At 34.7% G+C, this 15755-nt stretch overlaps 1 protein-coding gene across 6 annotated transcripts in view; it reads right to left on the bottom strand.

Moving 5' to 3' along the window:
* Positions 1-15755, bottom strand: part of GULP1 (GULP PTB domain containing engulfment adaptor 1) — a 269094-nt gene that overhangs the window by 11307 nt on the left and 242032 nt on the right. For 3 of the 6 annotated variants that reach the window (XM_032594449.1, XM_030326436.1, XM_032594448.1), the window contains 4 exons: positions 15488-15568; positions 14994-15086; positions 2520-2747; positions 735-873 (listed from right to left, as the gene is read on the bottom strand). In XM_032594449.1, the coding sequence (XP_032450340.1) occupies positions 735-873; positions 2520-2747; positions 14994-15086; positions 15488-15568 (541 nt within the window). The remainder of the gene's footprint in view (positions 1-734; positions 874-2519; positions 2748-14993; positions 15087-15487; positions 15569-15755) is intronic. The other 3 variants (XM_032594451.1, XM_032594450.1, XM_032594452.1) reach the window with 3 other exon arrangements.

Below are 15755 nucleotides of genomic sequence, written 5' to 3'. Positions count from 1 at the left end.
GAACTAGAGAGGGTGCAATAAAGCATAAGATGTAAAACTCTCTTTTCTTCGATTTCCCTTTGCAAGTAATGACTGACCATGGACGTTGGGGAGTATTCTTTAAGTTTCTGTGATGTGGTGCAGATCAAAATATAATCAAGACATTGAAAATGAGCTTCTGTTATATGCTTTCTAATCCATCAATAAGAGACTCTAATGTACCTTCCAAATGTATAGAAAGTAAATCAGAAAAGCAATGTATATATAGTATGTTAGATATCAAGTAAAAAATCCTTATATAGGAGTAATAAACAAATCACACAATCCATATATTTACATATTTCTTTAACTAAGAATTTCATATACTCTAACAAAGAATTTAAACTGAACTCCATTAAACATGTTGAAAATATTAAAACCATTACCGCAAGCATTGTTTTTAATCGTTAAATTAAAACATTAGAAGTCTAACCCCAAATACAATAAAAATGTAATTAAATGCTTTTCATCATGATATAAATAACCCCATCTCATTTTTCAAAAAATTATTTCCAATGCAATACTGATGTCTTTGGTAGTATACTCTGAATTATAAAGTAAAATATGATTAACTTATTTGGCACATATAAACATAATTCTTTGGTAATTAACACTTTCAGTGAGCTTAAGATATATAATTTTCCATAAAGTGTTAATTAAACATTTAAAATGTACACAAATACAGCAAAGAATATTGTTTTCTTTAAAAAGCTTACTAATCTCAGTAGATCTACTAGGTATTGGAGGTGGCTGTGTGCCATTGCGGGTAGGTGTTGAAGATGGGTGTGATATTGGAGAAAATGGTATCATATCGAAGATGTCAGTGGAGGGTGACTTAGGTGTCACACTGCCTGCCTGCAATGAAAATAATATGAATTAAGGCAGTATTTCAGGTAGATACATTGCAATGCTATTTCATATGCATATAAAACATATATAAACAACAATAAATTCAGCTGAATCATATGAACTTGACATTTTATAGATCAAAAATAGTTAAATGTTGGCAATTTCATGTGATTTAATCAGTCACACCAAATGCTTATTGGCAAGAAAGCAAAAGAAAATTTCTGCAACAATGATCTCAAAGATGATGGCAAAAATGGTGAGAAACTATTCTATATAGATATAAGAGATATTGGATTTTTCTGTATATCTAGAAATAATTGCCATTTGTATCAGAGGATTGGAAATATTAGAAGCTATATAAAAACATAATTTCAATAATAGTTTTGCGTAAGATTATGTTTTAGACAGAGATAACTGGACATAAACAATAAATCTTCTTATATGACCATTCAAATGCAAATGATAACAACTTTAAAAATTTTTAAAGAGTATATTTTAATTTATATGAATAACTACAATGATAGCTAACTATTATACTCACTGCAGTGCCTTTTATTCTTGGGTAAGACTTCATAGTTTTCTATGATAAATAGCTACCTTGTGAAATAAATTAATAATCACTAAAAATACCACCAAAATCATTAAGCTATCTGGGTCAGTCTGGGCCAGGAGGTAACATAAGAATGAAACAATCATCACTTTGCCATTCAGGGGGAAAAACCACACACAAACGGGTACACACAATCTATAAAAGAAAGAGAATTCCCATTTTGGAGAAGAATAGTCAGGAAAAACTTGCTTTTCCTCAAAGAACATGAACAGAGATTACTTAAGAGTGTTTCATAGTAAAATTAGACTCTTCAGAATACACTTATTTTTCTAAATCACAGATAATGAAGGTAATGGAAGAAAAATAAGGCTGATTGTGTGTAAAGAGTGACAGATTTGCTATTCAGTCAATATGGCCATTAGCACATTTTTTTCATGAAGGAAAATTGCTGTCATCTCATTTTCTTTAATACCCTGCTCACTTTATCAGTCATAAATACTGTCCAAAGACTTTAAGGCAACTTTATCCCTCAGCCCTTTCCTCCTACTCAGGAATAGTTTTCCTAATCAACCCATCCCTCTAGCTGCCCTGGCAGCTCTCTCCTCTTTCTCAGGATATAAAGATACTCAAATCTTGACTGTTTTTAAAGCAAACCAATCAGAAATGTCTTTACTCTGTCTCTCTTTACTACTCTAGCCTCTCATCTCTCTTACTCTTTCCCTCAAGGTTAAGCTCCTCAGAGGAGATACTCATATCAATTGAGACTTTTTTTTTTTTTTTTTTGGTACCAAATGCTGCTGAAACTGTTTTTACCAATATCACTGATGACCTGACTTCCCAGTTGCTATATCAGTGGGTCCTTTGAAGTTACCTGTCCTATTTTGTCTTTCTGTGGATATGTACACAATCACCACTCGTTACTTGAAACTTTGATATCAGGTAAAAGGAAGTAAAAATGAATGGCACACGAAGTTGCCAGGTCATATCACATTGAATCTGGACATACCTGATTTTTTTCATTACACTATAAATGGCACATTTTAGCAGACTTTAAAAAACATATGTGGGATAGTAAAAAAGGCTTTTGTGCTTAGCAAATTACATGAGGTCTTGGGATGCTGCTCTCACTGATTGGCTTGGGAAGGCCACATTTAGAAGGAGGTGGTATTAACAGTCCCAATGACAGTCTGGAATCAGGCGAGTTGACAGGAGTGACAGTAATGGAAGAAATATTTAGACAGGAAGATGAATCATCATCACTACTACGCCAGAAAGAGGATAAGCATCTCTGAAACCCATGTTGCTCATGATCAGACACTTGGTGCAGCAGCTGTAAAGGAATGACAAAGAAATACACTAAGGAGAAGAAAGAAGACATGGAGGAAAAAGGAAAAAGTATATTATGAAAATTTATTTGTAAAATTATATTTTGCAAAAAGGTAAGTAATTTCAAAATAACTTTACTAAAAATTTAAAAAAATAATAAAAATTGTTTGTGTATACTTTCTTATTGCAACAGTCCTCAGATTTGAGAATGTTTGACTATTTCTCACTAAAATATTACATTACTAGCACTTGAGAGGAAGACAATAAAGAGTAAAGCTTGATGATTTATTTCGATTAGAGCTTCTGTGTAATGACATGGGAAAAGGAAGTATAATAACAAGAAAAAAAGCAATAACTGAAGTAGGAGTAACATCTAGTAAAAAGCAATGACTTTGTAGAATTTTCAAAAAGGGTTACAACAATCATTTTAAATTTAACACTCAAAACACTCTTTTGTGATATAAGTATTAGTAATTTTATGTCCTTGTTACAATAAAGATATGGGAAAATTAAGGCCCATATGTTCTTTGTGATTTATTCCTATAGAGGTTAAATTCAAAACAATCTGACTGCAATTATCACCACCTTCCTATGGGTAGTGAGTTCCAAATGAGAAGATTTCTCAGGAAAGGGCAATCTCGAATTAATGAGATAATAAATAGATAATCAGTAAGTGGATTCGATCTGGACATCAGTTTTTGGTTGACTTTTATAAGTTATTTCCAGTACAGTGTGGAAAGCTACTGTCAAAAGCTGAGCTAGTAACAACTGGGCTGCCAGATGTCACAGTGGTCAATGAAAACAACCAAAATGAAAGTAATAATTAAGCCTTTATTCACTTACTGCTGTAGTATAAGCAAGATGCCAGAAAGAAGATGCTGGCCTCATCAATGTCCCATTTTCTTCTCCAGGAAATGGAACTGGACTAAAGTCAGAAGTACCAGTGCAAAAGCAAGGCACTGTCTCTCTATTGAGGGAGCCCTGAACTAAAGGTCTTGCTGGTTTGTTGTTGGTGTCCTTGTTATTTTTTGTTATTATTGTTTTGAGGGAGGGGTCACGACAAGGGAAGGAAATGGAGGAAGGGCTAGGAGTAGAAAAGTACTGAGTACTGAATCATAGTGGAGAAAGGAGTCTTCAAGGCCCTCATAAGATGGTCTTGACAGAGGCTTTTTGAGAAGGCCATGGCCAAGGGCCTCCAATAAGGAGACCTCTGAATATAGGCAACTGGGCTAGGAATGCAGATATGTGTAAAAGCATGGCTGCCAGAGGTTGAAGGCGCTAAGTCCTTGACTGCAACTCCTCCATTCTATGCACTAAATCTGGCATAGGCAGGGCAGATTTCCCCCCAGTGAGACTCGCCAGGGGAAGACTTTGTAATTGCCTATGACTGGGCTGACAGGATTGGCCCTGGAGCCAGACTTCTAAGCTACAGGTCACACTTCAGAGATTTTTTTTTAACATGGATTTTGAGGCAGCCAACACAAATATGGCTTTTGATAATATTATAGTGAAAGGTTATAACCAAAATTATAGTTAGGAGAACCCACAAATTTGAAGGAAGTTTTTAAGATGGGAGTCACTTCTTCACTCGTTTCTCAAAGCAGAGGACAAAACCAGGCAGTGTAAAGTGACAGATTTAAACTGAAGGGAAGGTTCAGTGTGGAAACAAATCTCTGATGGTCTGAGTTATATAATTAATAACTATTAATATGCATATACAGTTACATAATCATTTTTTTCCTATTGACCTCCCTAACAATCTATCTGTAGATATGTATACATGTATGCACGCACGTGTGTGTGTATATATAATTTTAAAATCTATTTTATAGTCTACATAGTTTACTGTATAATTTTGTGATTGGTGGTCACCATATACTTTAAGTGACACTTGTAAGCTCCTTGTGGACAAAGCTTTTCCAAATTTTATTTAAAGAAGTGTTTCCAGGGCACCTGGGTGGCTCAGTCAATTAAGCATCTAACTCTTAATTTTGGCTCCGGTCATGATCTCAGGGTCGTGAGATCAAGCCCCCCATTGGGCTCTGCACTGAGCATGGAGCCTGCTTAAGATTCTCTCTCTCTCTCTCTCTCTCTCTCTCTCTCTCTCTCTCTCTCTCCCTGACACATGTACACATGTGCATGTGCTCTCTCTCTCTCTCTCAAAAGTAAATATAAATAAATAAATAAATAAATAAATAAATAAAAGAAGTATTTTCTAAAAGACTATATAACACATCAAAGTTGTAGGCATATAATAAGCTGTCAACATATATCTACTGTCTAATTTATACTACAGCACTTTTTTTTTTCAATAGACTTCACACTCAGCATGAAGCCCAATGCAGGGCTTGAACCAGCAACCCTGAGATTAAGACCTCAGCTGAGATCAAAAGTCAAACACCTAAATGACTGAGTCACCTGGGTATCCCTATATTAGAATAATTTTTAAATTTAAAAATGGAAAATTTTAAGAATATTTATACTGAGTAAACATAATATGATATTAAGTGGAAGTTGTCCTTGGTATCATCTGGCTTATAACATAAGTGACGGTATTCTATATTATTTTATGACTTATATTGGCCAAAAAATCTTAACCAGATGCCTGAAAACAAATGAAGGCCAAAATAACCTAACTTATAAGTGCTCTAGTGTTTTATGACAGTGTTAATACTATGCCTTCTACTTGCTCTGAGAACATACACTTATATAACATGAAAATAATCAAGTTGTTAAATACACGAGTTAAGATGTATTTTCACTTTCAAAATGGTAAAGCTGGGATATCTATCAATAGTTGTGGTATCTAAAGTTTAAGACTCTACCACTATCACAGGTTTCCTTTGGGTCAGTAATGAAGTTTTGGTCAACCGGCATTTATTGCTCGGTCACACAGATCTCTTAAAATACTGAATCAGTTGCTTTCAGATAATATTAAGAGATTGAACATTAAAATCTGGAGCTTTTCTTGAGAAGTTTAAAAATCTAGAAAGTAAGCCCACAGACTTGCCTGAAAATAATTGACTGGCAGTAACTGCTGTGCCATTTAAGTTGGGTATATGCTCCCTAATTCATTACTACCACCACGTACCCATTACACATTTATGTCACAGCCTGGGCTGTACTGACGTCTTGTGTTTGTGATTCTTAACTTTGAAATGATTCAAGTCAAGGAATTAGATATTACATCTGTTAGATATTTTGAGTGGTGCTCATATGAGGACTTTAAGACACAGAACAGATGAACGTAAGGGAAGGGAAGCAAAAATAGTATAAAAACAGTGAGGGGGACAAAATATGAGACTCTTAAATATGGAGAATAAACAGAGGGTTACTGGAGGGGTTGTGGGAGGGGGGATGGGCTAAATGGGTAAGGGGCATTGAGGAATCTACTCTTGAAATCATTGTTGCACTATACGCTAACTAATTTGGATGTAAATTAAAAAAATAAAATGAAAAAAAAGAAAGTTAAATAAGAAACATTTTGAGTGGTGGTTCTAAATTTAGGGGGTCAGGAGTTAGATATTTTGTAAGCTGCCATTTTTAACTCATTAAGGATATTTATTTATGAAATTAAATACATAGTTTAGATGAAAACAGCTTGATATTTTTATTTTGGGTCTTCTGTCAATATTTTGACAGATGGCTAGAAACCAAAATTTTTGCACTCTCTTACAGAAATTCTGGCACCACTGTTTAACTCATCCTTTATGCTCATAATTCCAAGTGCTTTGGTCTTTATGAAGGTGCACAGGATCTGAATTATTAAACTAAGGAAACAAGGAGCTTTATGTTCAATCATTACATATTAATTACGCAGACGTTGTTAGGTTATTAAGGTCTATTAATCATGAATGCCCATGTCTGAGATTCATTGTTGTAGTTTTGTAGCTTGCTCTAGGAAGCAGTGGCTTGGTGCATTTAGGCATGGTGAATATTTCAACCTTAGCCTTGTCTAAATGTGACAGCAATGATGAAGTGTCATAGAAGGGTTTGCATTTTCAGTAAATGTTGAAAACATTTAAACAACAAAAAAACTGTATTAAACAGTTCTGTGGCAATATCTACAGAAATATTATTAGAATGATATCAAAATCAGGGCACCTGGGTGGCTCAGTTGGTTGAGCATCTGAATCTCAATTTCAGCTTGGGTCATGATTCCAGGGTCATGGGATCAAGCCCCATGTCAGGCTCTATGCTGAACATGGAGGCTCCTTGGGATTCTCTCTTTCCCTCTATGCCTCTCCCCAACTGTGCTCTCCCTCTTTCTCTCTCTCTCTAAAATAGAAAATTTAAAAAAAAGAATGGTATCAAAATTTTACTTTAGGCTGTTAATGTTTTGGTAATATAAATATCCAAATATCCTTTTAAAATGTAAAACAACTTTAAGATTAAAATATGATTTAACATTACTATTAAAATAGAGTTTCAAAATTTTACTTAGAATTAAATTTACAAAGTAATTATTTAAATTTATATTTAAGGGATGATGTCTAAATTTTTCTAGTTGAAAAACTGGTAGATTATAAATAACACTAAAGATGAGGAAATACAATTGTGATGCAAAATATTCTAGCAGATCTTTCTATGCTGCCATGCAGATTCACACTTTCAAAGTTCACTATTATGTTACATTTTTAATATGACTTTAAGTTTTAATTTCTTAATGTTTATTCATTTTTTGAGAGAGAGAGACAGAGTGCTAGTGGGGGAGGGACAGAGAGAGAGGGAGACACAGAATCTGAAGCAGGCTCCAGGCTCTGAGTTGTCAGCACAGAGCCTGATGTGGTGCTCGAACTCATGAACCACTAGATCAAGACCTGAGCTAAAGTCGGACGCTTAACTGACTGAGCCACCCAGGCACCCCATGTTTTAAACGTAAAAACTTCTAGGATTTAGAATTTATGGCATCGTGAATGTACTTTTTTTTTTCAGATTTCCAGATTCACAATTTGGTTTTATTGGTCTCTTACTTGTAAGACCTATTATCTTGTTTGTTCTTACAACAAGGTCACGAGTTAAATGGACATGATTGTCTACATATCCCAAAGAGGAAAACTGCAACAAGAAATTAAATGATTTGATCGGGCATTCATGGTCAGAGCTGGAAGGGAATATATTTTTCTTCCCATTAGATAGAGTTTACTTCCTTAGAATCATTTTTTGTGCAAGTAACAATTATGAAAATGAAGCCATGAACCAGTAATCACTTTTTGTGGGCAACAAATGTTCTTAAATCAATGTCATGTTTAAAATTTATGCTTTTGTTTAAAGATTCACATTTGGCTTGTTGTGTAACTGAGAGTTTTCAAAATCTGCTCTTGCCCATCTTGACTTCAATAATAGTTGAGAAAACACTAGATGAAGATAAATAGGCAGTTTTGTTTACCCACAATGAAATACACATTTTGGGTTATAATTGTCCTATCAAGTCTAATCAGTGGCCACACAGTTGATTATGTAAAGGTAGAATTTTATCCAGTAACAAACACTTGGTTTAATTGAAAGGGAGACATTTATTTTACTCAGCAATAGAAAGTCCAGTACTTCTAAAGACTACAATTTTATTCATTTAACTTCCTGGCAAGAGTCCTATTTGGTTAAAAGCATCCATAGCCAGAAAAGTAAAATGTAAGCATCCAGGCACAAGAATCAAGAGGAACAATTTGATTGAACTTGCTATGCCCACATCTTATAATGGAACACTCTTCTGGGGGCATTCACGAGGCTAGGAGGGCAGAATAAACCTTTTTTTCTGATATAAATACAGGCAGCACTGCCATGTGAATGTAATAAATGGAAATCAGATTGTTCCTAGATAATTAGTACCAAATGGTGGAAACCCAACCTCTAATCTATTGCCAAACCACTAGAACACAGCAAAAAGCAAACAGCACAGTCAAGTAACGGAAATTTCTCAGTGTATCTAAATGACTGTATAAAATAAGGACCCAATTTCTAAAACCAATGAAAAGATTTCCACAATTTCAGTGTGATACAGAGATATATAATATGGATACTATCAAAGGCTATTTCATTTGCCTTAGGAAAGGAACTTATTGAACAGAGTGGTATTTGGGAGACATGTAAGCATTATATTTGTCAAGAACAAGTTAAAAAATAGGATCGCAATTTATACATGAGAAAATAAAAAATGGATATATATTGAAGATATACATTGGTTTGTAGTTAGAAATGTCTTTTAATTTTAATATTGAGCAAAAAATAAGTCTCCTACTTTGTTTTCTTAGCTAGAACTAAACTACTCTAGAACTTCATACTGGGTAAATTTATACTTGGTGTATTAACTAAAGCAATAAACAACAGTCCAATAAAAAATAGTCTTTTTCTGGTGACAGAAAAAAAAAAACAAACTTTTTTCATTCAAGTACTATAATCATGAGCCCAGATCTCCTTCTTTAGTTCCATAAGCATCTCCAGGTGGCTGTCCAGTAGGCAGAACTAATATGAGGAAAAGTGAAATATTCTTTGTTATGCACCTTCACCAAGTCATGTCTATTTTGAAAAATGGTACCACTACCCAGATGCTCAGGATAAAATCCTACAGGACAATTCTGACCTCTCTTTTATTCTACAGCCCCCAACCAATCCATCAGTAAGTCCTGAAAGCTCTACTTCCAAAATGTATCAAGTTACATACACCATCTGAAATGATAGAATTCTAGACTAATTTACTCTTCTCCCTCTCCTAGGATACTGAAATAGCCTCCTAGACAGTTTAGGGGACCTCATTCTGGCCTTTTTTACAGACCCTGGTGTATAGGTCAGTCAGATGATCCCCAAATCCCCTGTTTAAAACCTATAAGTAACTTCACAGTGCAATTAGAAAAAAAAAAATAACAAAATGAAATCTACTGGCCCTATAAAATCTAGCCCCTGACTCGCTCTCCAATGTCATCTCCAACTATTTTGGCTTATGGTCAGTATGTTCCAGGCACAAAGGTCTTGTTACTGTTTCCAGTCCTTTACACTGACTAACTTTTTACCATTCAGGTCTCAATTCAAATGCTACCTTCCCAGAAAGGGTTTCCCATGATTACTGTCTCTAAAACAGTCCCCACCCATTCTTTCCTACTCTGCTCTATCTTATTTTATTCATAGCATATATCAGATTTGAATTTTTATATTTATTTATTCATTTACCTAGGAGTTGATTACCCATCCTCTTTTTCCCCCATGGGATATAAATTTCTTAACAGCTGAAATTCATATACTGCTAAAACCCAACAGCCTAGAATATCATATGACTATATTAGATATTCAATAAATATTTTACAAGCTGCCATAACAGATCACAACTGTATCTAATGTGTGCAATTAGCAAATGTGAGAAAACAAAAATCAACATGATATACACTGTCATACATAAGACATCTCACTAAGATACTATTTCATAAAAGGAGTGATGACTTGGTGGGATTAGGGAAAATAAAAATGAGATTACAATTTACACAATGAAAGTTTGAAAGGACTTTTTAGAATGCCTGAAGATTTTCAATAAAAGTTTGAACCTAAAATTACTTAGTTGTATCTTCAAAACACATCAGTATGACCAATTCACAATGATGTATATAACAAATACATGGATGGATGGCCATCATCTAAGAAATAGCAACCTTTCCTTAGGGTGACTTTGGGGAGTGCAGGGAAGTGTATCTATGTTCTGACCCACACAGCAATTCCTTAACGTACAAAGGTTTTCAGTCTGGAACATTCTACTCAACAGGGCCTTACATTTTTAATTTATGATTTAACACAGAATAAAAGATTCAATACCTCTAAAACTGTATTTTCTGATGAGATCTGATTTCTTTGAACCATTGTTCTGTGTTATAGAAATTCAACTATAACTTTGGGCGTCTTCCTAGGAAAAATAGCTTTTGATCTTTCAGTTATCTAAATCAAATTTTACCAAAAATGTTTCTAAATTTTCTGACGGTTCCCATCATTGCCTTTATCTGCTATTTGATCACACACTGATAAGAACAGCATCCAAACCAGGGATTTGAATTATTTTCATTTTCTACATTACTTTTAATATCACCCTCCCCCATAATTCCATTCCTACTTTTGTTCTCTTCTCTCCTTCTTCCCAAAGAGACCATTTAAAAGCTAAGATTAGAGATAAACCTTTTATTGTACTTTGACTAATACTTGTTTGATGTGGACTACACTGTGTTTAACTTGCAAATCCTGATATTTCAAGAAATTGTTTTTTATATGCTTATTTTAAAATTTTATTTTTTCAACGTTTATTTTTTTGGGACAGAGAGAGACAGAGCATGAACGGGGGAGGGGCAGAGAGAGAGAGAGACACAGAATCGGAAACAGGCTCCAGGCTCTGAGCCATCAGCCCAGAGCCTGACGCGGGGCTCGAACTCACGGACCGCGAGATCGTGACCTGGCTGAAGTCGGACGCTTAACCGACTGCGCCACCCAGGCGCCCCATATATGCTTATTTTTATGAACCAAATTATAGTGTCAAATCATTTACAGAGAACCATTTCTGAATTAGTGTTTTACATGGCAAAAGAGTTACTTCTGTGTGACTTCAGAAAATTTGGCTCCCAGTAGGGATCAAGACCTGTCTTGGGCTGGTCATTTGAGAAGAATCATCTGTCTTGGGGATTCCTCTCACCATAACACACTGAAAGCTCATGGAGAATCTGATGCCAAATTAATTTTATATACCAAACCCATCTATATTATAATTTTGATGTGCATAATTGGATTCATACTTCATTTCAGCACTTCTTCAATTCATGTGTTAATTGCTGCCTCTAATCCTTTAAACAAACTGCTGAGAACTTTAGCCATTTTGGAGCATTCTATCCTTCAGTCCTTTGAAAGCAAAGGAAATAAAGTTTGTTTCCAGAGTTACAAGCCCAATAGGCATTTACTGTGCATTAACTTTGCTACACATGATGGCACTCTATGAAGTGCTTTGGGTCCTGGCTGTGTCCTATAAATCTGATGGCCAAATTTCATAAGAAAGTTGCAATTTAGAAAATTGCTTTTCCATAGACCCATTACAAGCTATTAAACAAGAGTTACCTATACTTTAAATTTATATTTTATTTACAATTTTCATTGTTTTTGAAATTCAATTTTAATAATTTGAATCATTAACAAACCTTAGCAGAGTGGATATTTATAAGCATGGCAGCATTTCATACTAAATAACTATAGATAAGTTAATTCAGTTCATTTTTTTAAGTTTATTTATTTTGAGAGAGAGAGAGAGAGAGAGCGCGCCCCAGAGAGGGAGAGAGAATTCCAAGCAGGCTCCATACTGTCAGCGCAGAGCCCAAAGCAGAGCTCAAACTCATGAACTGTGAGATCATGACCTGAGCTGAGATCAAGAGTTGGATGCTTAACCAACTGAGCCCCCCAGGTGCCCCTAATTCAGCTCATTTTTAGTATCAAAAAATTGGGAGATCATCTTAAGAAATGTGAAATAAATATAGCACTTGGTGTTATATTAATATATTTCACAGTTACCTAAGTAAAATTGAAAATGAAAGGCAAACATATTTGTTCATAATCTCTCCAAAAAATATTCAGGCATCAGATATCTTGTAGCAATTCAAAAATGTTGAGTCTCCTTCCTTTAAAAATCAAATAATTTTTATTTTTTTATCTTAAAGAAGATGTACATCCTTCAGTATAACAGCAATTTCAAAAACAATAATAAGCCTTTAGAAACTGAAAAATTATAAGACAAGTAATTTTTTCAAGTTAAAATAAAGAGAAAATACAAGGATATTGCTATGACAAAAGAATATAATTGCAAACTTATAATTTAAGTTATTTACATAATGATCATTGAAGCAATAATTTTGTGTATTCAATGCAAAAAAATGGGTTAGAGAAAATTATATCTATTTTTAAAATTCAACCTTTAGTTATAGTCTTTGAAGCATTCTACTGAGACACATTCAGTACTGAGATGAACACAGTGCTTATAATAGTTATTAAATGACAACTTCTGGAGAGGTGATCCTTTTTTTTTTTAAGCTTATTTATTTATTTTGAGAGAGAGAGAGCACACACAAAGTGCACACGCGCACACAGGCAAGCAGGAGAGGGGCAGAAGGAGAGGGAGAGAGAATCTTAAGCAGGCTCCACACCCAATGCAGAGCCCAACCCAGTGCTCAGTTTTACGACTGTGAGATCATGACTTGAGCCAAAATCAAGAGCTGGATGCTCAACTGACAGCCATCCAGGCACCCCTGGCTAATCCTTTTTAATAACAGGCTATTTGAATCACATTATTGTTTTTTATATAACTGACTCTACCAAATAGAATTGCTAAATAAATGAACATACAGACAGTCTGTGTGTTTCATTTACATATCAACTGTCACAGTCACTGCTTGTGATGGCTATCTCAGCCAGAGGATCACAGGGAACTGATACAAGTGTCATCTCTTCATTCCTCCTGACCCTTGCCATTTCTGAAGCTGACTTGGTGACCATGTCAGATCACCAATGCACATGCATAACCCCCATCCTGACCTACCTTCTTCTCAGTTGTCTTAGTGGTAGTCTAGGGCAGTGCCTGCTTTTAGGAAATAAAAGAACGGAGTGCTACTTCATGATTCATCAACATGCCCCAGACTCCTCTGCTCCTCCCAGATCCACCTCTCCCCTCAACATAAGGTCTTAGTTCTGTGTCTAGAGACAGAGTGTAAAAAGTGAGCAAGCTTTGGGTTTGTATCCAAAATGGTAATGGATCTTCTTTTATTCCTTTGCAAACATAAAGACTAAAATAAAGCTACTATTCATATGCAATGAGATCTAGGAACAACGCTTTATTAAGACTGCTTAAGAAGGCAACTTCCTTTCATTTATGTTTATTTCACATAACTTATAGTTTGTTTCACAAGATAACTTATAGTAAGACTTTCAACAAAACACAAAATGGTGTTACTCCATTTTGGGACCAATGTTGGAAGGAGTTTGAGCTGATTCTCTATTCCTTGGGACCAGGGATGCAAGAAAAAAAAAAATCATAATCCTGATGAGAAGCAAACAATGATAGCAGTGAAGAGAAGAAAAAAAAAACCAGGAAGGAATATTATAGTAAAGACGTCTCATTGTGCATAACAAAGGTACATAGGAATGTAGGAACCTCCTCACTCCCAAGCTCTCTCATTTTGGCCATATCAGCCCCACTACCATATGTATATGTCAAGCAAAGGAAATGACAACTGCTTCAGTGAGAAAGATGGAAAAGTGTGAGTTTAAAAGAAAGAAGAATTTTTGAACCATTTCCAGGGCAGGCCAATTTGAAAACCTGAATAAAATTCCTTATACAAGCATTTTTAGGATGAAGAATTGGTGAAATACTAGATAGATAGATAGATAGATAGATGGATGGATAGATCTTTCCACTGAGTTAGCCTAGAGTCTGAACCAAAATGGACTTGCAAATAAAAATTAGAAACAAAAATTCTTTTTAAAAGTTTGTAAATGCCATAATTGTGTTTTAGTTTGTAGCATCATGCCATGTTATAGATTCCTATTTTTAAAATGCAAAATAAAACATACTTTACTAGAGATCGGTAGCACAGATGATTCAAGAAGAAAGACAGTTTTCTAAATATATTTTGCCAGAAAAAAATGTTGTTTTAAATTCCGTCTTCCTCCTCCAAAAGATTCCCTTAGCCAAAATCGCAAAAAAATGACATCATACATGGTATTGGGGAAAGGATTTCAAATCTATGATAAACCAAAAGTAAACAATTTAACTATAAATATTTGAGACTTGTTTGCAGAGACTACCATTCATTTTAGTGTCTGAAATACAACTGTATCACTCCCAGTGGAAACCCTTGCTATGCAATATAAGAAACCAAAGTCAGTCTTGTAAACAATTCAATTTCTATAATGAAATTCAACACTCCAAGGGTAGATTGGCTTAGGTCCTTAAATCTAACCTCAGTAAATAGTAATCAATAGAAATAAAAGAATATGCCACAAACTGAGGGAGGACTTATTCTACAAAACATGAGCAAAAAGAGCAACATGAAAAAACAACTCTGGTTAGAACTACCTAGGTAATTGTAATTTTTTAATTAGCACCTTTCATCTCTACCCATGTTTACTTTTAAATTACTGATCCCAGAGTATTATTTGCAACATCACAGAGCTGATAATCCAGAGATGTTTTATCCCCAACAAGTCTTGTTTCTAAGGATAACATGCAGATAGTCTATATACTTACTGGAGATGTTGATACTTGGGTTATTCTTAATTGGCTTTCCAAATCTTGCACTCTGTTTTTAAGTTCCATGTTTTCAGTTTCTAAGTCTTGAATCTAAAAAGCAATGATTATTGAACAACCTTCAGAAATTTGTTCTTGTAAGATGCTGGCTGTTATATTGGCTACATTAATGAATATGATTTCATATTATTTAAAATTTTAATGTACTCTTTGCACAGGGGACAAAATTATTTGATAAAAGCTGGGAAACCTCAGGGAATTCTAGGTCACTGGAAAGATATTATTAAATTTAAAATATGTTTTTACATGTGTGCAAATTCCATGTTTCTAATACCTCATCTTTGTGTTTTCTTGTTGCAGTATGCAATCTGTTACCCATAATCTTGGAGTATAACCGCAAGACAGTGAAACTTGCTTATGATGATTTTGAAGAGAGTGGAGAAAGGGTGTAATTTAATTACAAAGGAATCTGATCTGCATGGGAAACCACTTACCCAGCATCTGCTGCTTCTGCTGCTCTGATCCCCATGAGAAGCATCAGGAAGTGAAGCAAAGTCACATGAGAACACTAAGTTCTTGTGGGAATTCAATATAAAATGGTTAAAAACTGTGCAGGGGATCAGGAATGAAAAATTATAGGAACACAGTGAAAGCAGTTCCAATCAGTGTGGGGGAAATTTAATGGCAGGCCTTCTAAATTTGTTTGATGATATGCAAGTTTCCCTGTACTTACATCACACAAATGTGAAACAAAAAGTTTAG

Source organism: Lynx canadensis, chromosome C1 (assembly GCF_007474595.2).
Source record: "Lynx canadensis isolate LIC74 chromosome C1, mLynCan4.pri.v2, whole genome shotgun sequence".
Lineage (NCBI taxonomy): Eukaryota > Metazoa > Chordata > Mammalia > Carnivora > Felidae > Lynx > Lynx canadensis.
The sequence above is the reverse complement of the archived record's forward strand: the minus strand, read 5'-3'. Positions and strand labels throughout refer to the sequence as shown.